Source organism: Neoarius graeffei, chromosome 6, assembly GCF_027579695.1.
Source record: "Neoarius graeffei isolate fNeoGra1 chromosome 6, fNeoGra1.pri, whole genome shotgun sequence".
NCBI classification, from domain to species: Eukaryota; Metazoa; Chordata; class Actinopteri; order Siluriformes; family Ariidae; genus Neoarius; species Neoarius graeffei.
The window spans coordinates 78,859,319-78,883,406 of NC_083574.1; the positions used below are offsets into that span (position 1 = coordinate 78,859,319).

The 24,088-nt window shown below is 42.6% G+C and overlaps 1 protein-coding gene across 3 annotated transcripts in view; it reads left to right on the top strand.

Annotated features, from left to right (window-relative positions):
* Positions 1-9,726, top strand: part of serpini1 (serpin peptidase inhibitor, clade I (neuroserpin), member 1) — an 84,611-nt gene extending 74,885 nt beyond the window's left edge. For all 3 annotated transcript variants that reach the window (XM_060924055.1, XM_060924057.1, XM_060924056.1), the window contains 4 exons: positions 3,008-3,117; positions 5,274-5,360; positions 7,550-7,639; positions 9,042-9,726. In XM_060924055.1, coding sequence (XP_060780038.1) covers positions 3,008-3,117; positions 5,274-5,360; positions 7,550-7,639; positions 9,042-9,118 — 364 coding nt within the window. In that variant the 3' untranslated portion in view covers positions 9,119-9,726. The remainder of the gene's footprint in view (positions 1-3,007; positions 3,118-5,273; positions 5,361-7,549; positions 7,640-9,041) is intronic.
* Positions 9,727-24,088: the final 14,362 nt, after the last annotated feature.

Here is a 24,088-nt window from a genome sequence, read left to right on the forward strand (position 1 = left end):
TGCCTTTTTTTTTTTCTTCTTCTTCTTTTTCCCCCAAAACCTACAAATAGCTTCAGGTAGCTCCTCCTGGTCTCCTCTTTCATTTGGTTTAAAACCAAAGTACTGCCAAATGAAGGGTTGGGGCAATATGGTATTACTGATTATCACAACATTTTAATATTGAGGTAATTATTTTTTATATTGCCCAGCTCTAAGGTCTGATGATTAGCCTGGGTGCCTGGGACAAGCAGATAGTGTGTCTGGGCTATTAGTGCTCTATTTGTAGTTGCCCAGCAGACAAGTACATTTAGCATGTTAGTAGTAATAGTAGGTAGGTGCCAGCACCCTTTTTTTTTTTTTTAAACCTGTCCACAGAAAAACACCCTTTTAAATATAACTGAAATGTTTGTTAGTTCATATGGTTTATGATATGAGTTATGAGTGGCACATTGTTAGTGTGCACTGCCTTGTCACCTGCTACACTATACACATCAATCAGGAATGCATTCTGGTCATTGGTCTCTGTGACAAGTATAGATGTTCAAATGGTGACAAACCTGAGCAAAACACAGAACAGTGAACAAATTTCATACCACTTTTCTCGCAGCATGTTGACCAAAAATAGATGTGACTTTCAAAGATATTATTATCAGGAATTTGAGCGTTTACTTAATGAGTTTAATATAATCAGTATTACATTTGGCTAGATAACCAGATCATCATGCTTAGGGGTTAAATTAAAGGAGATACACAGAACCTTTATTTTTAAATTCATTTCTGAGTGGATAGTATCTCCATCCTTGACTCTTGTATGCTGCATAAATGGGAATATATATATATATATATATATATATATATATATATATATATATATATATATATATATTTCTGAGAGTTAAAATCGACTGCAGAATTGGCATTCGAGCTGCCCCGCTAAGCCAGCCAGCCTTGAGTGCGTGACGTCACAGCAGGAACCCATTTTTATGGCCGAGGCCTTTGGCAGCTGTAGACCAAAGTCATATAAATAAAAATTTGTGGTGAAAGTAGGAAATGCCATTACCGACTTGCTCAACTAAGACTGATTGGACTTCATTGATTGTGAGTTGACTGTCATTAAAACAGGATAGGTGTTATAACTTATGCAACATATATGTACATGCATGCATTTTCACTGATAAAACGTAAAAGGCTAATTAAATAATCAGATGAACTGAGACAACCGCATTCTGAAGCAAATTAAATAATCTTATACCGGTAACTTAAATACACAGTACAAGTTACATGTATTAATCTAAATGCAGGTAAACAACGAGTGTTGTTGCTTTTGTTGTTTTGTATCCAAATGAGAGTCGCATCTTGCCCATCTGTGTTCTCGCTTCTTGAAGGCTGACCTTGTGGCTGATTGTTTTGAAACAATCTGACTTTCAGTTGTTCATTCAGTTCTCCGTTCATTCGCTTCTTCCACGTAAGGGCAAGATATTGCTGCTGAAGCAAGCATATCCAGCAGAGAAATCAGATGGCTGGTCCACTCATTCTCCATTTTCTCCATACGGAGTACTCCACCGTTACTGCTCAGCTCAGGCAATTACTAAAACCCGGGATGGGACGTCACTGGTTTTAGCAACAACCATGGGGAGGTCACTGCCCGAGCGATATGTCATCCCATTCTGTCCCGGGTTTTAGCAACAACCCTCGGCTCATGCTCCAGAAGAACTGCGAACTTGCTTTCCTTTTCTTGTAGTTGTCTTTTCCTTTAATTGTTGGTACTGCACCCTCTTTCAATACGGGCTCATAGCCAATGCTCCTCAACAGATCAGAGGTCTCGTACGAGTCTTCAGTAAAATGTGCAGAGGAGAGACCACTTCGTAGGTGCCCAATGTGCCCATGAACTTCTCGCAAAACGCATCCAAATCTTTGCAGTTTGAACATTCTTGGGCCATGAATTCACCATAAATCCACCTTCTGTCATGTTGCTGCACCCACCAGCAACACATCTACATGGCATGGCAATAAATTAACTCAAAATGGAGGATCGGAGTTGCGGTCAGCTCTGTGTTTTAGTATAGCGGAAATGGCGAGGAGACCGATAGCCTTCCTGCTGTGACGTGTCAAGGTCATTCACTCAGACCGCTACCTATATGAATCGCTTTAAATGTAAAAATTACTATATTAGATTTATTGTTAACGCTTAAAACTATTCCTATGCCATTCTTGAGGTCTCAAGGCATTTATAAACAAAGTGAGGCCATGGTTCTGCGTATCTCCTTTAAGTTAGCTGCTTTTTTTACATTTGTGAAGGTTCTCAGTCATCCAGGTCATTGTAAACCATAGGTGCTAAAGAAGGCAACTGGACTTGCTCGAAATCCTTCAAGGATTTCGAGCAAGTCCAGTTGCCTTCTTTAGCACCTACGGCCTGCTGTTTTTACCCTAGTTAAGCTGGTTTCTGGACAACCAACATGAGTGTGGGGAAGCACATTTGGGCTTTGTCTTCCCCAGTTGGCTAGCTAATTAATTTATGATGGATTGTGTTGCAGTGTGAAGCACATTGGACAGTTGTACAATATTATACAATTATATCATTCAAAAAGGTGTTTTCATGCTCCTGGAATCATTTGGTAATGATATATTCCATGTGAGTTGGTGTATGTCAATCTGAGAATGGTCATAAAGGGAGGAACTCAATACTGTCAATAATGTTCAGAGCAAGGGGTTCTGATGTGTCCCATATCATCTCACTGCTGCCTGCAGTATTGCTTATTTTACACATGAAATGGATTGATTCCATGGATTAATGTTTACCAAGTTTATGATGCAAAAGGAAGTTGGAGCTACCCAAGCAGCCCGGTTTTAATGCTTCTGTGCCTGTTGATGCAAAACTGAAACAACTAATTCTTAATCTGTCTGATTTGTACCATGCATTATGGTCATGCAACATATGTATATTTTGTGTTAAGTATGAAAAAATGCCACTTTGTTCTTATCGCTGTGCAATTTGTTTTTCTTTTGATTTATTTGACTGACGATGCAGGTTTAAAGTGGAACAGAAGATTGACCTGAGAGATGCATTACAACAGCTCGGCATCAGGAACATTTTCACCAAAGAAGCAGACTTGTCAGCCATGACAGCTGAGACAGAAGGTGTGTGTGTGTGTGTGTGTGTGTGTGTGTGTGTGTGTGTGTGTGTGTGTGTGTGTGTGTGTACACTCTCTCAGAACATTACAAGAACATTCAGGAAGTGTCATACTTCTGAGTCTTACAGTCTTGCTTGAACATAATAATAATACAACCCCGATTCCAAAAAAGTTGGGACAAAGTACAAATTGTAAATAAAAACGGAATGCAATGATGTGGAAGTTTCAAAATTCCATATTTTATTCAGAATAGAACATGGATGACATATCAAATGTTTAAACTGAGAAAATGTATCATTTAAAGAGAAATTAGCTGATTTTAAATTTCATGACAACAACACATCTCAAAGTTGGGACAAGGCCATGTTTACCACTCTGAGACATCCCCTTTTCTCTTTACCACAGTCTGTAAACGTCTGGGGACTGAGGAGACAAGTTGCTCAAGTTTAGGGATAGGAATGTTAACCCATTCTTGTCTAATGTAGGATTCTAGTTGCTCAACTGTCTTGGGTCTTTTTTATCGTATCTTCCGTTTTATGATGCGCCAAATGTTTTCTATGGGTGAAAGATCTGGACTGCAGGCTGGCCAGTTCAGTACCCGGACCCTTCTTCTATGCAGCCACGATGCTGTAATTGATGCAGTATGTGGTTTGGCATTGTCATGTTGGAAAATGCAAGGTCTTCCCTGAAAGAGATGTCGTCTGGATGGGAGCATATGTTGCTCTAGAACCTGGATATACCTTTCAGCACTGATGGTGTCTTTCCAGATGTGTAAGCTGCCCATGCCACACGCACTAATGCAACCCCATACCATCAGAGATGCAGGCTTCTGAACTGAGCGCTGATAACTTGGGTCGTCCTTCTCCTCTTTAGTCCAAATGACACAGCATCCCTGATTTTCATAAAGAACTTCAAATTTTGATTTGTTTGACCGCAGAACAGTTTTCCACTTTGCCACAGTCCATTTTAAATGAGTCTTGGCCCAGAGAAGACGTCTGCGCTTCTGGATCATGTTTAGATATGGCTTCTTCTTTGGACTATAGAGTTTTAGCTGGCAACGGCGGATGGCACAGTGAATTGTGTTCACAGATAATGTTCTCTGGAAATATTCCTGAGCCCATTTTGTGATTTCCAATACAGAAGCATGCCTGTATGTGATGCAGTGCCGTCTAAGGGCCCGAAGATCACGGGCACCCAGTATGGTTTTCCGGCCTTGACCCTTACGCACAGAGATCCTTCCAGATTCTCTGAATCTTTTGATGATATTATGCACTGTAGGTGATATGTTCAAACTCTTTGCAATTTTACACTGTCGAACTCCTTTCTGATATTGCTCCACTATTTGTCGGCGCAGAATTAGGGGGATTGGTGATCCTCTTCCCATCTTTACTTCTAAGAGCTGCTGCCACTCCAAGATGCTCTTTTTATACCCAGTCATGTTAATGACCTATTGCCAATTGACCTAATGAGTTGCAATTTGGTCCTCCAGCTGTTCCTTTTTTGGACCTTTTAACTTTTCCAGCCTCTTATTGCCCCTGTCCCAACTTTTTTTGAGATGTGTTGCTGTCATGAAATTTGAAATGAGCCAATATTTGGCATGAAATTTCAAAATGTCTCACTTTTGACATTTGATATGTTGTCTATGTTCTATTGTGAATACAATATCAGTTTTTGAGATTTTGTAAATTATTGCATTCCGTTTTTATTTACAATTTGTACTTTGTCCCAACTTTTTTGGAATCGGGGTTGTAGTAGTAATAATAATAATAATAATAATTTACAGTAGTGCTTGTTTTTCTTTATCCCTCTGTTCACATTCATGCTTTTCCTTTCTCTGTTCTTGCATATTATTTTTTTCATTCATCTCTCTCCTTTCTTCTATTGTCCCTCTGTCGTATAATTCTTGCATCCCTCTCTCTGTTCAATTATTTTGTCATCACTACTTTTCATCCTTTGTGCTTTTCATTTCACTCTACTCATTCCAATTTTTTGTCTTTTGCTTGTGCTCTCTCCTTCCCTCTTGCATTCTGTTCTCTTTGTTTGGCCTAACTTCTGTCCATCTGTCCCTTTTTCCTCCTTGCCCCCCCCCCCCCCCCCCAATGTGTGTGTGTGTGTGTGTCTCTCTCTCTCTCTCTCTCTCTCTCTCTCTCTTCTGGTCTGCAGAAGGGAAGGATCTGTTCATCGGGAAAGCTGTACAGAAGTCTTACCTGGAGGTGACAGAGGAGGGAGCGGAGGGAGCTGCTGGATCAGGTTCACTCATTCATTTTATCCCACTATGTCTTAAACGCATTATTATATTATTTAACCCTTTGATGCAAAACATATGCACACCCCTTCTAATGCACAACATGGGTAAAAAATGACCCGCATTCATTTTCCAGGTTATTTCATGCTGATTGAGTTTTTCTTTGCTCTATCTTTTGAAATCAATTTATTTTATGATTGAATATTCCAAGTATTCTTTAAATATCTTGTTTTTAATTACCACAAATCATTAATTTAATTTTTTCTTTCCTACTTTATGAACAAAAATACTTTTTATATTACTACACATGGGTCATCCAAGTGTGATTATAAAATTAAATGTCTTAATACTAAAATAATTTGTTTCAAGTAATTACATTAGCAGTGAATGGGGCCAGTTATTTATTTATTAACTATGTAGTTAGCTAAGCCAACTACAATAAAATTAGCTAACTAAAGTAGAATATGTCAACAGCTAGATAGCTAATAGTAATTACTTGTAACTTTCTGACAAGTAATCTACTCACTCTCAAGGTAACCTAAACATAATCAATTTTTTTCTAAGGTAATGTTAGAACAATTGAAAAACATTACTTACATGTATTAGATGGGCAAAGGACGCTGTGCTGAGCTGTGAAATGTCTGACACAAGCACAATTCACAGTTCCCACCAAACGCTGTAGTAAATGCATGTGGGTCATTTCTGACCCATGTGTGTAAACTTGATGTAGAATTACAAAAGCTGTGCTTGTTCATAACTTAAGAAAGGAAAAATAAAAATGATGATTTGTGCTAAACAAAAACAAGATATTTACTGCATATTTGGAAAAGTAAATGACAAAATGAATTTATTTCAAAAGTATATCATAGAAACACTCAGCCATACATGAAATAACCTGGAAAATCAATGCAGGTCGTTTTTGACCCATGTTGTGCATTAGAAGGGTAGTGATACAAAAAGGGTTTTTATTCAGAAAGTAAGAAAGGGAAAAATAAAATAAGGATGTATGATGATCAAAAACAAGTTAATTGAGGAATACCTTGAATACTGAAGGATGGAATTAATTTATTGCAAAGATATAGAAGATAAAAACTCAGCCGGGTCACTTTTGACCCATGTTTTGCATCAAAGGGTTAATGTAATTACACACAACACTCACGAACAGACAATCTCATTTCATTTGTTTCTTAAATTCCCTTTTTTTTCTTTTCTCTGCTTCCCTTTTACTTTCTCCATCATACATTTGTCTCAACATCAACCACATCACATTAAGTTAGAAGCTAGTAGGTGTTCCAGGGTTGAATTTGTTTCTGATTGCCATGGTTTCACTGGTAGTGCCTGGATAATGTATATAGTACTGAGAGGCCGTCATTACATCTTTGTTGATGCGTATCATTTTTATAACGCAAAACATAGTCACATCATGTTGCTGTCAGGGTGCAGTATTACACACCTGTATAATAGTTACTCTACATCCTCCCCCTCTCTCTTTTCTGTCCTCCTACAGTTCACGTATTCTCTCCACACCATTCCATTATTATTCTTACCACTCTCACCCTCGTCAGATTAAACTGAAAGCTTTTAAATTAATTTGTTGTAAGAGCACCCTCTGGTGTTCAGTCAGTGTTCCTGTATAGGGGAATATTCATTTTCTCTCAGGACTAAGAGCTCAGTTCAGTAGAACTTACTAAGGGTGTACATATCAGCTTCCAAGACAAGATCATCCAAATATGTGATTAACAAGACCAAGCCTCCTTAATTAGAACTGATAGGCACTAGAGCCCACACCTTCTGTACTGGAACTGACAGAAAATGTCCACAAATCCTTCTCTGGGACTGGCACACAGGCCACACCTATTTCTCTGCGACAAACTGGCATAGAGGCCACGCCTCCTTAAATGGGATAGTGGCACAGAGGCCATGCCTCTTTTAGTGGGACAGACTGGAACAGAGGCCATACTTTTGCTAGGATAGACTGGCACAGAGGCCGTGCCTTCTGTACTGGGACTAACTGGCACAGGCCATGCCTTCTTTGAGACTGACTGTCTGTCCAACTGCTTTATCAATACAAAGACACCCAGATCCATTTGGTCATCACTGTCACCAAACCTTTATGTAATACAGTCTGTTTTATCAGTTATTGCCACAGGTGCACCAGTTCAAATGAGTTGATGGGATCTATTTTCATCCACAGGAATGATTGCTCTGACGAGGACCATGGTGTTATACCCTCAAGTTATGGCTGATCATCCCTTCTTCTTCATCATCCGGAACAGGAAGACAGGTATAACATACCTGTAAATTTATATCTGTTTTATATTGAATAAATATCTACGAGACATGTTTAATATCTGTCATTTACTTCTTTAGTTACCTCTGCCAACTTTGTTGGAGGAGGTTATGTTTTCACCTCCGTTTGTTTGTCTGTTCCTAATGTAATTCAAAAAGTAGTGAACGGATTTTGAGGAAAGTTGGGCCATGGGCCAAGGAAGAATAGAATACATTTTAATGCAAATCTGGATATATATGCAGATCCAGGGTTGTTTTTTTTTTTTTTGGTCTGTTTCCAATGTAACTCAAAAAGCAGTGAAGTTGTGATTTTGATCAAATTTGGTGTACAGCTTTAGTATTTTCATCGGTTCAAGTGGTTTGACTTTGATGTTGATATTTGGCTTGGCTTAGGTATGCACTCTTCTAGATTTCAATTGGAACCATGAGGCTAATGTAGCTAACAAGTAATGGAAGCTCACAGCCTCCAGTTTAGCAAAATGTGAAACTTCATTTGGCTCATATAAACAGATTTGTATAGTATCAGAGTCATGGTGGTGTAGTGGTTAGCACTGTCGCCTCACAGCAAGAAGGTTCTAAGTTAGAGCCCAGTGCCCAACGGGGGCCTTTCTGTATGGACTTTGCATGTTCTCCCTGTGTCTGTGTGGGTTTCCTCTGGGTGCTCTGGTTTCCCTCCACGGTTCAAAGACATCCCATTAGGTTAACATGGGGAAATGCCCTTGAGCAAGGCACCTAACCCCCAACTGCTCCCCGGGTGCTGGAGCATAGCTGCCCACTGCTCTGTGTGGGTGTGTGTGTGTGTGTGTGTGTGTGTGTGTGTGTGTTCACTGCTTCAGATGGATTAAAGGCAGAGGATGAATTTCACTCTGCTTGAGTGTACATGTGATAAAGGCTTATTATTATTCTTCAGTCTGTATTAAAATGCAATATGAAAATCAATTTGTTTTTCATCCATTTCTGTCATATTGTGAAAAACTGAAAGCCATGTCTTTTCTCTGAGTCTGATGCTTGCATGGAGGCACACCAAACTGTATGTTGAGGAAGAAAGTGATTCTGGCTTTAATATCACTGATGTTACCATTTCTTGTCCATTTCGATAGATCACATTGTCATATAGTGCAACACAAGTCAGTTTGATATACTGAACAACAGGATAAAGCAATTGTGTGTGTGTGTGTGTGTGTGTGTGTGTGTGTGTCAGAAGAGTTATGCATTTACTTTGCGCAATGATAAACTGGAGGCTATACACTTTTGTAGCAAAACTAAAAAAAGGAAAATTTAGGACACTGTATATGTCTTGGTTGTTTGACATTTTATATTTAGGGTCGGGGGAAAGCTGTATATTCCATTTTTGACTAAACTGGTCTTTTAATGTTAAATGTATGTTTTTCTTGTAGGGTCCATCCTTTTCATGGGCCGTGTCATGAACCCAGAGGTCGTCGATCCCTTCGAGCCTGACTTTGATTCTGTTTAATGCACCAGTAATAGAAAGTAACAAGGCCCAAAGAGCGCCAATGCCATTTTTTTCCCTTCATGGTTTTCTAAAGGGAGAACCCTGCATACACAAATTATACTCTACATCATATGTGATTGTATTTTGATACTCTCAGCTTTAACCACAGGAGCAGATGTTGTAAATATATCTGAGATAACGGTCTCTGTGGCCATGATGGTAAAAGCAGCACATGAATTTATACATATTTATTGAGCTAATTACCTGCATTTCTTTTTCACCAGCCTCAGAGTATGCACTCTTCATTACTGTAAATTTGCTATTGTGTTTACGAAGTAGATATTTATTAAATATAAACGTGCAGTTTTATCTTGCGTCTTTCTCCCTCTTGCTCTGTCTTTTTCCTCTTCTTAGTATCTTAGTACTTTTAATCTTCAATGTGGCTGAAGTACTGCTGAAATATTGACATGCCTTATAAAATGAGTTTTCAATTTAATGAATGTACAGTTAAGGAAGCAGGGTTACCATGGTGACTCAGTGTGCAGACCATCTGTTTGGTGTACAGGGATTTGAATAAGAGACACACCAGCTGTATTCTTGATTTCAGAAATAAATATGAATGTGGAAAAGCTGTCTTTCTTTCACCAGTTGTAATGAATGTGTACTGCAGATAATGTATACATTTCTTATAGGAATATACCGATCAGATATATTCCTGACTGAATCCTGGAAATCTGACCTGTCAATATGTAGCAATGCTGTGGATGTGCATGATGACTAATAACTTTGTTTTTATACAAAGTCAGCTAGGTTAGTCAGGATTTTTTCTTATAGCATGACAATTGGAATAATGCTATCATTGGCTTCATGGTAATTGAGTTCAGTACAGCTCCTCAATCAGCAGTAAACAGTATGCTAAACAGTAAAGTGAAGGGCAAGATTAGACAGCATGTGCAAGAAATGTAGGTGAATACTGAGTGAGTGAAAATGTGGCAGAAGAGTATGTGCAAATGTTGCAGTACTAAAGACAGACTGAAGCCTGTAGCAACAGTAGTCATTACTGTATATTATTATTGTATAATCGTTAGTGTATAACGGTACTGAATATACATTAGTACTATCAGGAGTACAGATTTAATACAGCCTTAACCTTCCCAGCTACACGCACCTCATAGAACACCACACTGAGACGGCCGCAGGGGTGGTGATACGAAGCTGATCTTACTGCTTACCTGAGTACAAGAAAATTGTGGCTTGGGATGAACTCAAGACAATGCTCAAAATGGGAATAATTGAGGAGTCACACAGTGACTGGAGCAGCCCGGTGGTCTTGGTCCCCAAGACTGACAGGTCGGTTTTGTTCTGTGTGGACTACAGAAAGGTCAATGCGGTGTCTAAATTCAGTGTGTACCCAATGCCTGCCATTGATGAGTTGCTTGATTGGTAGGCACTGCTCGCGTTTATCTAACACTGGATTTGACAAAGGGATATTGGCAGATCCCCTGGACTCCTCTATCCCAAGCGAAAACAGCTTTTTTCACACTGCTTTGCTTACACCAGTTCATCACCCTTCCTTTTGGGTTGCCTGCAATGTTCCAGTGGCTCATAAACAAAATCCTCCATCCGCATGCCACCTATGCCACGGCCTACCTAGACAATACCATTTATATATAGCAATGATTGGTCACAACACCTAAAACACCTCAGGACTGTCCTGGAGTCGCTAAGGTGTACAAGCCTCATGGCTAACTCAAAAAAAAAATTGAGTGGAATAACGGTTTGATTCTATTCACATTCGCTGGATTTTGAGAAACAACATTTTAATCTTTATACAAAACATCCGACAAAATTTCCACTTAGAATGTAAACAAACCAGCAAAATGACAGTAGCATTTTGTGAAAAATTATATAATAATAATAATAATTGTTAAATAAAAAAGATACGTTCTTACCATCAAATACTTTTATTCCATACTTTGGTGTTTTTTTTTTCTTTTTGGGGGTTTTTCTTCTTGTTTAGGGTATTTTGGGAGTTGGTAGACCAACTTAAAGTTGTATTACCACCACCAACTGGGCTGGAGTGTGGAACAAGAGATCGGGGGGGATTATATTCTTTTAGGTTAGATTAAATTAGATTCAATTTTGCCATTGCACATGTCACAGGTACAAGGCAATGAAATGCAGACTGCATCTAACCAGAAGTGCAATATACAAATATAAATGTACAGAAATTACAGGGTATGGGATGGTATAATATGACGTGTGCTCAGAGCATGTGCTGGGGAGCTGGTGGGGGTCCTGACAGACACATCTCAAATCCTGTCTTCCCCACCCTAGACCTCCACCAATTTGCCTACCGCAAGAACAGGAGTACAGAAGATACAGTCTCCATAGCACTACACTCTGTCCTCTTGCACCTGGACAATGGCAACACATATGCCAGAATGCTGTTTATAGACTTCAGTTCAGCATTTAACACTGTCATCCCCTCTAAACTCATCACCGAACTCAAAGATCTGGGCATAAGTGCTCCCACCTGCAACTGGTTGTAGGATTTTTCTAACCAACAGGCCCCAACATGTTTGTTTAGACCATCACTGCTCCTCCACCCTCATCCTAAACACCAGCGTACCACAAGGCTGTGTGATGAGCCTGTTCCTCTACTCCCTCTTTACTCATGACTGCAGACCTGTACATTACACTAACACCATCATCAAGTTTGTGGATGACACCACAGTGATGGGCCTCATTAAGGACAACGATGAATCAGCCTACAGGGAGGAGGTGGACCATCTGGCTGTGTGGTGTAGTGAGAACAACCTGCTGCTCAATACCAATAAGACCAAGGAGCTCATTGTGGACTTCAGGAGGAATACTGACACACCCCCATCTATATCAATGGTGCAGCAGTGGAGCATGTGACCAGCTTCAAATTCCTGGGGATCCACATCTTGCAGGACCTCACCTGGACAACCAACTGCTCCAACCTAGTCAAGAAGGCTCACCAGTGTCTCTTTTTCTTGAGGACTCTGAAGAAAAACCATCTCTCTTCAGACATCCAGGTGAACTTCTACCACTGTACCATCGAGAGCATTCTAACCAACTGTATTACAGTCTGGTATGGGAACTGCTCTGTTTCGGACCGGAAGGCACTGCAGAAGGTGGTGAAAATTTGCCCAGCGTGTCATGGGAGCCTCACTTCCTGCTATTGAGGACATTTACAGGAAGCAATGTCTCAGGAGAGCCATAAATACCAACAAAGACTCCTGCCACCCACCCACCACACAAACCGTTCACTCTCCTGCCCTCTGGAAGGCGCTAGAGGAGCCTTCGAACTAAAACCACCAGGTTCAGGAACAGTTTTTTTTTGTTGTTTGTTTTTTTTCCCTTCAGCTGTCTCACTGCTGAACTCCCCCCCCCCACACACACACACACACTCTCTCCACCCCCCCGACCAAACTGAATTGACTTGAACTGACTTCACTGCACTATTACAATCACTACACTATCACCATTTGCACTACAATTCATACCGCATTTTGTATATACTGCAAATATCTATATCATACCATTGCACTATACGTAGTACATTCATATCACACATTTGTATATACTGTAAATATCTATCTATATATCATAATTTTAGCCATTTCTATTTATTTTAAATACTTAACAATTTGGGGGGGGGGGGTTGTTTTTGAGTCGAGTTTTTATTTCGTCTTCAGTTGGTTCAGCAACATGCGCCACCATTTTGTTTTTCTCTATTTATGGCTCATGGTATATGAGCTGATATCCTAGTGGTAGAGAAATTTGGTCATTGTGATATGTTTATTTCTGTAATATCTCACAAAATATTAGGCCATTCTGTGGCTGGGAAATTGTTTAATTTGAGGGGATTCCTTAGCAAATAATGTGCATGAAATCACCTGCTTTGCACAGTCAGACTGGCAGAAGAAGTCCGTGTGCGCATGCACAGGTTTACCTTTGCCATGCACTCAGTTACATCATTTTGTTGCTAAACAAACAGTTGATCACACCGAGGTGCTCTCCGACCGCCGATATTTATCAGTTTGGTCCTGCATTTCCTTTCCTTCGCAACATAACATCTTTTCTTCTCGCTTTCCGTTACTGTAATCGGTATTCCACGTTTCATTCGAACACTCACGTCCTCCGGTTTCTCTCCTGTTTCAAATTTGTATCCCACAATGCCTTGCACAAACAGGGAAAGCCCACCATGTGATGCATGACTTGGTCATACTTGCCAACCCTCCCGATTTCGGCGGGAGGCTCCCGATTTTAGCCTCCATCTCCCGCCTCCCGATCGTATTTGTTAAAAACTGGATAATCTCCCGGTTTGGGGAAATCCCTAGCACCAAGTTAAAAATCTTGCAGATTATGTCCAATCAGAATCGTATGAGAAACACTGCTGATGTCAACTGATTTTTAACCAATCAACGAACAGAACGACAGTCGCTTCCGTAATGTAGGATTCACCCAGACTGTCCGACATTTTTTACAAACAGTCATTCATCATGGCCGTTAAACCCAATACCAAACGGCAAAAATATGAATGCAAATACCAGGTTGCATGGGAGAATGAATTTCCATGGATAAGCAAATGTTCGACCAGCCAGTTACACATTTTAAGGTAAAGATACCTTAAATCAGAATATAATGGACATTTGAGTGTGAAATTAAACTAGTCTTCCATACCATTTCAGAAACAAACTGTACAACTTCTAAAGTGTTTAGTGAAATTTTGCATGACAGAGAATTTGTTTGATGAGTGTTTGAATAGTATGGTAGTGTCTTAGTGCTATTTTGAATTTATGTTTGAAAGTTTGAAGTGAAAGTTTACAAGTGAATTATCTAGAAAATGATTGATTTTGATAGAGTTTTGAGGTTTTAAGTGAAAGATTACGAGTGAGTGTATTTTGGTAGTACTAAAATTTTGCATTCAAGTGAATTTCTTTGTGGAGTATATTTTGATAGTCTCATCTCATTATCTCTAGCTGCTTTATCCTGTTCTACAGGGTCGCAGGCAAGCTGGAGCCTATCCCAGCTGACTACGGGTGAAAGGTGGGGTACACCCTGGACAAGTCGTCAGGTCATCACAAGGCTAACACATAGACACAGACAGCCATTCACACTCACATTCACACCAGGGCTTTACATTAACTTTTTTGCTCACCGGCCACTGTGGCTAGTGGTTTTCCTGAGTCACTAGCCATTCAGCCTTTTCACTCGCCGCAATTTTGTCTCGTCTCGTCTTCTTCCGCTTATCCGGGGCCAGGTCGCGGAGGCAGCAGTCTGAGCATGGAAGCCCAAACTTCCCTTTCCCCAGACACCTCGGCCAGCTCCTCGGGAAGAACACCGAGGCATTCCCAGGCCAGCCGAGAGACATAGTCCCTCCAGCGTGTCCTGGGTCTTCCCCAGGGCCTCCTCCCCAGGGAGGCATCCAGGAGGCATCCGAAAGAGATGCCCGAGCCACCTCAGCTGATTTCCTCTTGATGTGGAGGAGCAGCGGCTCTACTCCAAGCTCCTCCCAAGTGACTGTGCTTCTCACCCTATCTCTAAGGGAGCACCCAGCCACCCTGCAAAGGAAACTCATTTCGGCCGCTTGTATCCGCGATCTTGTTCTTTCAGTCATTACCCAAAGCTCATGACCATAGGTGAGAGTTGGAACGTAGATAAACCGGTAAATCGAGAGCTTTGCCTTTTGGCTCAGCTCCTTCACCACGATGGACCAGTAAAGCGACTGCATCACTGCGGAGGCCACACCGATCCACCTGTCAATCTCATGCTCTATCCTTCCCTCACTCGTGAACAAGATCCCGAGATACTTAAACTCCTCCACTTGAGGCAGGACTTCGCCGCCAACCTGGAGAGGGCAAGCCACCCTTTTCCGGTCAAGAACCATGGCCTCTGACTTGGAGGTGCTGATTCTCATCCCAGCCGCTTCACACTCAACTGCAAACCGCCCCAGTGCATGCTGAAGGTCCTGGTTTGAAGAAGCCAACAGGACATCATCATCCGCAAAAAGCAGAGATGAAATCCTGTGGTTCCCAAACATGATTCCTTCCGGCCCCTGGCTGCGCCTAGAAATTCTGTCCATAAAAATTATGAACAGAACCGGTGACAAAGGGCAGCCCTGCCGGAGTCCAACATGCACTGGGAACAGGTCTGACTTACTGTCGTCAATGCGAACCAGACTCCTGCTCCGTTCGTACAGGGACCGGACAGCCCTTAGCAAAGAGCCCCGAACCCCATACTCCCGAAGCACCCCCCACAGAATACCACGAGGGACACGGTCGAATGCCTTCTCCAAATCCACAAAGCACATGTGGACTGGTTGGGCAAACTCCCATGAACCCTCGAGCACCCTATGAAGGGTATAGAGCTGGTCCAGTGTTCTGCGACCAGGACGAAAACCTCATTGTTCCTCCTGGATCCAACGTTCGACTATTGGCTGAATTCTCCTCTCCAGTACCCTGGAGTAAACCTTCCCTGGGAGGCTGAGAAGTGTGATTCCCCTATAATTGGAGCACACTCTCCAGTCCCCTTTCTTAAAAAGAGGGACCACCACCCCAGTCTGCCACTCCAGAGGCACTGTCCCCGACCGCCATGCGATGTTGCAGAGGCGTGCCAGCCAAGACAGCCCCACAACATCCAAAGACTTGAGATACTCAGGGCGGATCTCATCCACCCCCGGTGCCCTGCCACCAAGGAGCTTGCTAACCACCTCAGTCACTTCGGCTTGGGTAATGGACGAGTCCACCTCTGAGTCATCAGCCTCCGCTTCCTCAATGGAAGACGTGACAGTGGGATTGAGGAGATCCTCGAAGTATTCCTTCTACCGCCCGACAATGTCCCCAGTCGAGGTCAACAGCTCCCCACCCGCACTGTAAACAGTGTTGGCAGAGTACTGCTTCCCCCTCCTGAGGCGCCGGATGGTTTGCCAGAATTTCTTCGAGGCCGACCGATAGTCCTCCTCCATGGCCTCACCGAACTCCTCCCAGTTCCGAGTTTTTGCCTCCACAACTGCCCGAGCTGCGGCACGCCTGGCCTGCTGATACCCATCAGCTGTCTCAGGAGTCCCGGAGGCCAACATGGCCGATAGGACTCCTCCTTCAGCTTGATGGCATCCCTTATTTCCGGTGTCCACCACCGGGTTCGGGGATTTCCGCCATGACAGGCACCGGAGACCTTGCGGCCACAGCTCTGAACAGCCGCGTCGACAATGGAGGCAGAGAACATGGTCCACTCAGACTCAATGTCCCCCGCCTCCCTCGGAAGCTGGGAGAAGCTGTCCCGGAGGTGGGAGTTAAAGACCTCCCTGACAGAGTGCTCGGCCAGACATTCCCAGCAGACCCTCACCATACGTTTGGGCCTGCCAGGTCTGTCTGGCTTCCTCCTCCGCCAGCGGATCCAACTCACCACCAGGTGGTGATCAGTTGACAGCTCAGCCCCTCTCTTCACCTGAGTGTCCAAGACATAGGGCCGGAGATCCGATGAAATGACAACAAAGTCGATCATCAACCTCCGACCTAAGGTGTCCTGGTGCCACGTGCACTTATGGACACCCCTATGCTCGAACATGGTGTTCGTTATGGACAAACTGTGACTAGCACAGAAGTCCAATAACAAAACACCACTCGGGTTCAGATCGGGGAGGCCGTTCCTTCCAATCACGCCCCTCCAGGTGTCACTGTCATTGCCCACGTGAGCGTTGAAGTCCCCCAGTAGAACAATGGAGTCCCCAGTCTGAGCACCTCTCAGTACCTCTCCCAGGGACTCCAAGAAGGCTGGATACTCTATACTGCTATTCGGCCCGTAGGCACAAACAACAGCAAGAGCCCTCTCCCCAATCCTAAGGCGCAGAGAGGCGACCCTCTCGTTCACTGGGGTAAACTCCAACACATGGCGGCTGAGCTGGGGAGCTATAAGCAAGCCCACACCAGCCCGCCGCCGTTCACCATGAGCGATTCCAGAGAAGTGGAGAGTCCAGCCCCTCTCGAGGAGCTGGGTTCCGGAGCCCAAGCTGTGCATGGAGGTGAGCCCGACTATCTCTAGCCGGTACCTCTCAACCTCCCACACAAGCTCAGGCTCTTTTCCCCCCAGCGAAGTGACATTCCATGTCCCAACAGCTAGCCGCTGTGTTCGGGGATCAGGTTGTCGAGGCCCCTGCCTTCGACTGCTGCCCAATCCACACTGCACCAGCCCCCTATGGCTACCTCTGTGGGTGGTGAACCCACAGGAGGTCGGGGCCACCAAGCGCTTGCATACGAGCCCCAACCCCGGGCCTGCGATTTCCTGGCAACAAAATTGTGGCTCCCCTCTTAGAATTGCCACCACAATAAGGTGGCAGTTCTAAGAAGGGAGCCACAATTTTGTTGCCAGGAAATCGCAGTTTTTTCTTCACCATGATGCGTTAAAGTTCGGATGATCTAGATTTAATTATGAATGGCAGCGTAAAATATATCTCTACAGTAGCACTCTAGTATTCAGTGCTGTTAAGGTAGCTCCCTATATGAAAACATGCAACCAATTCAGACAAAAATATAAACAGAGTATTCTGTTTATTGAACTCAAATTCAAGCCCCTTACAATATGAAATATCGTATAATATGAAAAATAATTCAGTACAACTGAACTGATTCTAATATTAAAAGTCCAATTCAAAACATTTATCATTGAAAAACATTTGATGTTTTGATATGCAAGTATTGTGTATTATCAGGTATTATTATGCATATTATGTATTATCTATTAATAGTGTGTGTGTGTGTGAACATGTGTAGAGAGAGACATTAAATGAGGGAACCCACCCAAAGGGATCAATAAAGTTTTATCTAATCTAATCATCAGATGAGTCTGAATGGTCCATGAAAAATGGTCTTTGTGACCTGAGGCTTCCAGCATGCCATAAGTTGATAGCTGGGGCAAGATCAACTTCTTTACAATCGTGTGAACGTTTCTAAATAGCAGCACCATCCTCTCCAGCTCAGCCGACTTCATGACAGCCAGGGACTTGAAAACAATGCTGTTCTGTAGTGAACCAGCCGTCTTCGCCGGTTTTGATGTTATAGTACCGATGTGTGCATTTGACTTTTCATGGTCCTTTTATAGTCTTGAGTTTAAAATTACTGGTGCCTGTCTTTGCCAGACTTTCTACAGTCTTTGCAGTACATGGTATTTTCGGTTTTGCTATGAACTAGCCAATCTCACCCGAACTTCCATTTGTCATTGGACTATCTTATCTTCCTATTAGTGTCTTGTTCATCTCCATGGCCGCAGCCAGCTCTGAGGCCCCCGCGGTCCAGACCTCGGTCATTTTTAAGAGCTGAAAATACATTTGTATGCTAAATATTCAACTGAATAAAAAAATAAAGAACATTAAAATGTCTCCGTAAAAAGTGCATTGTTAATTATGTTAAACGTTGATTCTGTCTTCTGTGTCTGTTTCGTGCGCATGGCTCTGAGACCAAGAACCCAAAAACAATGAGTGCGTGACTCGGGGGAGGAATGCAGTGCAGGAGACATGGGGTTTCCATGGTAACCATCAGTGCACTTTCATGAAGCTGTTAAATTTACATTTTCGAAGCAGCGCAGTTGTAGCCTACCTTGTTTGAGATTTTAAAAATAAATCATTTGATAAGCCAAAGCAATAGAGTGGAAAGTTTAAACTTATGTTTGCCTTGGATAACTTTGCCTAAAACATGGTTGTGTATACTGATTTTTTTTTTTCCCAGAATGTTTTTTTTTTTGTGTAGCTGTAACGGATGCCAGATTGTTGATGTATCTTAGTTACATAGGCTACATGGTTAAGGTATCTTTTGTCCTCATTGCTTGGGCCAGATCAAACCATTAAACAAGCTTAAATTATTCTTACTCTTGCCACATACAGGAATTTTTTTTCAAAACTGATGATATTCAGTTCAAACACCATTAAAAGTAATTTCAGGAATAGATCTCTTGTGTGGTCTGTAATTCACCCCTCTCACTTAAATATGTCGAACATTTTTCGGCGTGCGCTTTGTGCATCACGAACCCCAGTGATTTTAAAATGCTGCTCCGGCCCTGATCATCTCTGCCCCTTTTTTCCTGAGCAGCAGGGTTTGAAACTCCAACTATATGCCGCAACATAGTGCGCTTGTCAGTCATCAGCAACTTTGTTGCTTCATTCATTAACCGCAGGTTACCGTATCATTGATTTTATCTGAGACGTTAACGAACGTTCTAAATAATTCTAACATGTTGTGTCAGAATGTTTATGCAGGTGCTCATGGGAGTTGTAGGCGCGTAATATCACATTGCAATACGTTTATTATATCAGATGCCTTCAGAGAAAACTACAATTAAAATATATTGTCATACCACAGAATAAACCACCCGCCAAAGTGGCTAGTGGGACTAAAGTCATTACCCGCCAAAGCCGAATTTTACCCGCATTTGGCGGGTGCTAATGTAAAGCCCTGATTCACACCTACGGTCAATTTAGAGTCACCAGTTAACCTAACCTGCATGTCTTTGGACTGTGGGGGAAACTGGAGCACCCGGAGGAAACCCACACGGACACGAGGAGAACATGCAAACTCCGCACAGAAAGGCCCTCGCCGGCCACGGGGCTCGAACCCAGACTTTCTTGCTGTGAGGCGACAGCGCTAACCACTACACCACTGTGCCGCCCCCACTTTTCTCCCCCATGAGAATTTTGAAAAGTTGGCAAGTATGCTTAGTATCTTGAATTGGGTCATGGTGAAGCTGGCAAAAATAGAGAATTTTGGGCCACATGGCTCTAAATTCATTAATTGTTCTATTTTTAAATAGTAATAATAAAATTTGGGACGGCACGGTGGTGTAGTGGTTAGCGCTGTCGCCTCACAGCAAGGTCTGGGTTCGAGCCCCGTGGCCAGCGAGGGCCTTTCTGTGCGGAGTTTGCATGTTCTCCCCATGTCCGTGTGGGTTTCCTCCGGTGCTCCGGTTTCCCCCACAGTCCAAAGACATGCAGGTTAGGTTAACTGGTGACTCTAAATTGACCGTAGGTGTGAATGTGAGTGTGAATGGTTGTCTGTGTCTATGTGTCAGCCCTGTGATGACCTGGCGACTTGTCCAGGGTGTACCCCACCTTTCGCCCATAGTCAGCTGGGATAGGCTCCAGCTTGCCTGCGACCCTGTAGAACAGGATAAAGCGGCTAGAGATGATATGAGTCTGCGATTCAAATTCAACAGCTTTCGGTCCACTAAACAAAAATAATTGGGTGTCAGGGAAAATTCTTTTTATGACCTGCAGTTGAACAATCTGAAAGGCAGGACAGCTTTAATTTCTAGTGATAGGATTCTAACTCCATACCTAGAGTGAGAGTACTTAAAGGGCTCCTGACAGCAAAAAATGTTAAATTGTTAATTTCAGCCATATTGAGTTGAATAAAATGACATTTACTTCACACATCGCATGACAGAATAGTAACAAACATCGTTTTGAATGGCCCACCATGCAGATAAATCGATATCATAGCGAGCCAACCCACAGCCAAGGAAGAAGGCGGATATGACGTCACATGCAGAACCACTGACAGACATTTTCTCAACTTCTCGTTGTTCACCAGTGCTTCGCAAGTGAATATTTTTGCGTCTGAGTCGTTTATTTTGGTGAATATGCCTGCTCGTTGTGTGGCTGGATTTTGCTCAAACACCAGGGAAGCCGGGTATAGTCTGTATACCTTTCCCAAGGATCCCATTAAACACGAAGAGCAGGCAAAACAAAGTGCGCCGGACACGGGACATGTGGACTCCCAATGACAGGTGGGCCTCTGACAGACATGTGACACTTGTTTGATTAGTTGTTGATTTGATGATTTTTTGGTGTAGATCTCCATCTTGTAATGAGATATTTACTAATAAATAATAGCAATAGGTGAATTTGTTCATGATTCAAAGTTCTGCCACAGTTCCGCTGCAATACCGTGTTGGCTGGACCTTATAGGCCTAACATGCAATTGAATTTCATCAGTTCATAGAAGTTTTTATTCTTATCAAATAAAAATGTGAGAAAACGGCCCAAATCTAAAAGACCATGAACTTTCAAGAGAGCATATTTTTTTAAAAGGAAATCACTGCGGTAATATTGCCCCCCCCCCGAGGACGAGATCTATTATCATTATTATATCACCATTCAGTGTTTTTGGAGCTTCCCGATGTCAGCTGGGATCACGACGTCCTCTGCATTGGGCCCGTCGTCGTCTGTGTCCAAGTCGGAAATCTCGCCTTCTGCAGGCAAATCGTCCAGATATGGCTCAAAACGATAAGGCAAAATGCCACCCAGTGCTTCGCCTTCGTGTAATCCGACATGTCCAGTGTCAACCTCAAAAAGGGCCTCAGTTTCTGAAGACTGGTCAGAAAATCGCTCTGTTTCGTCGGCCATAGCTGCCTTGAAGGCCGAGCAGTCGTTCTGCATGCGATGTCATGGCAAATATGGCGGCCACTGACAGTGGCTTAGCGCTTGGCCAGATTGACGCAACTTCGCACAAAGACAAATCTACTGATTTCGTTCTGTTGGTGGTTAGTTCTATCATGAAAGTGATCAGTGGTATTTGTAGTTTTATTACAGAAACCTATTTTAGAGCATAATTTTGCTGTCAGGAGCACTTTAAGAGAAAAAGAGAGGTGAACTGTTTTATTTCTATTTTATATCCAGTATTTATTTATTTATTTATTTATTTAGTTAGTTAGTTAGTTAGTTAGTTGGAGGCCACATGACTATACAGTTAGGTCCATAAATATTTGGACAGAGACAACATTTTTTCTAATTTTGGTTCTGTACATTACCACAATGAATTTTGAATAAAATAATTCAGATGCAGTTGAAGTTCAGACTTTCTGCTTTAATTCAGTGAGTTGAACAAAATGATTGCATAAAAATGTGAGGAACTAAAGCATTTTTAAACACAATCCCTTCATTTCAGGGGCTCAAAAGTAATTGGACAAATTAAATAATTGTAAATAAAATGTTCATTTCTAATACTTGGTTGAAAACCCTTTGTTGGCAATGACTGCCTGAAGTCTTGAACTCATGGACATCACCAGACGCTGTGTTTCCTCCTTTTTAATGCTCTGCCAGGCCTTTACTGCAGCGGTTTTCAGTTGCTGTTTGTTTGTGGGCCTTTCTGTCTGAAGTTTAGTCTTTAACAAGTGAAATGCATGCTCAATTGGGTTGAGATCAGGTGACTGACTTGGCCATTCAAGAATATTCCACTTCTTTGCTTTAACAAACTCCTGGGTTGCTTTGGCTTTATGTTTTGGGTCATTGTCCATCTGTATTATGAAACACCGACCAATCAGTTTGGCTGCATTTGGCTGGATTTGAGCACACAGTATGTCTCTACCTCAGAATTCATCCGGCTGCTTCTGTCCTGTATCACATCATCAATAAACACTAGTGACCCAGTGCCACTGGCAGCCATGCATGTCCAAGCCATCACACTGCCTCCGCCGTGTTTTACAGATGATGTGGTATGCTTTGGATCATGAGCTGTACCACACCTTTGCCATACTTTTTTCTTTCCATCATTCTGGTAGAGGTTGATCTTGGTTTCATCTATCTAAAGAATGTTCTTCCAGAACTGTGCTGGCTTTTTTTTTTAGATGTTTTTTAGCAAAGTCCAATCTAGCCTTTTTATTCTTGAGGCTTATGAGTGGCTTGCACCGTGCAGTGAACCATCTGTATTTACTTTCATGCAGCCTTCTCTTTTTGGTAGATTTGGATATTGATACGCCTACTTCCTGGAGAGTGTTGTTCACTTGGTTGGCTGTTGTGAAGGGGTTTCTCTTCACCATGGAAATTATTCTGCGATCATCCACCACTGTTGTCTTCTGTGGGCATCCAGGTCTTTTTGCATTGATGAGTTCACCAGTGCTTTCTTTCTCAGGCTGTACCAAACTGTAGATTTTGCCACTCCTAATATTGTAGCAATTTCTCGGGTGGGTTTTTTCTGGTTTTGCAGCTTAAAGGAACAGTCCACCGTATTTCCATAATGAAATATGCTCTTATCTGAATTGAGACGAGCTGCTCCGTACCTTTCCGAGCTTTGTGCGACCTCCCAGTCAGTCAGACGCAGTCAGACACGCTGTCACTCCTGTTAGCAATGTAGCTAGGCTCAGCATGGCCAACGGTATTTTTTGGGGCTGTAGTTAGATGCGACCAAACTCTTCTGTGTTTTTCCTGTTTACATAGGTTTATATGACCAGTGATATGAAACAAGTTCAGTTACACAAATTGAAACATAGCGATTTTCTATGCTATGGAGAGTCCACACTATAATGACAGGTGTACTAACACCTTCTGCGCGCTTCGGCAGCGCATTGATACGGAGCTCAGATATCAATGCGCTGCCGAAGCGCGCAGAAGGTGTAAGTACGCCTGTCATGATAGTGTGGACTCTCCATAGCATAGAAAATCGCTATGTTTCAATTTGTGTAACTGAACTTGTTTCATATCACTGGTCATATAAACCTGTGTAAACAGGAAAAACACAGAAGAGTTTGGTCGCATCTAACTACAGCCCCCAAAAATACCATTGGCCATACTGAGCCTAGCTACATTGCTAACAGGAGTGACAGCGCGTCTGACTGCGTCTGACTGACTGGGAGGTCGCGCAAAGCTCGGAGAGGTACGGAGCAGCTCGTCTCAATTCAGATAAGAGCATATTTCATTATGGAAGTACGGTGGACTGTTCCTTTAAGGATGGCTTGTTTCACCTGCATGGAGAGCTCCTTTGACCGCATGTTTTCTTCACAGCAAAATCCTCCAAATGCAAGCACCACACCTCAAATCAACTCCAGGCCTTTTATCTGCTTAATTGAGAATGACATAACGAAGGAATTGCCCACACCTGCCCATGAAATAGCCTTTGAGTCTCATCTCTCATCTCATTATCTCTAGCCGCTTTATCCTTCTACAGGGTCGCAGGCAAGCTGGAGCCTATCCCAGCT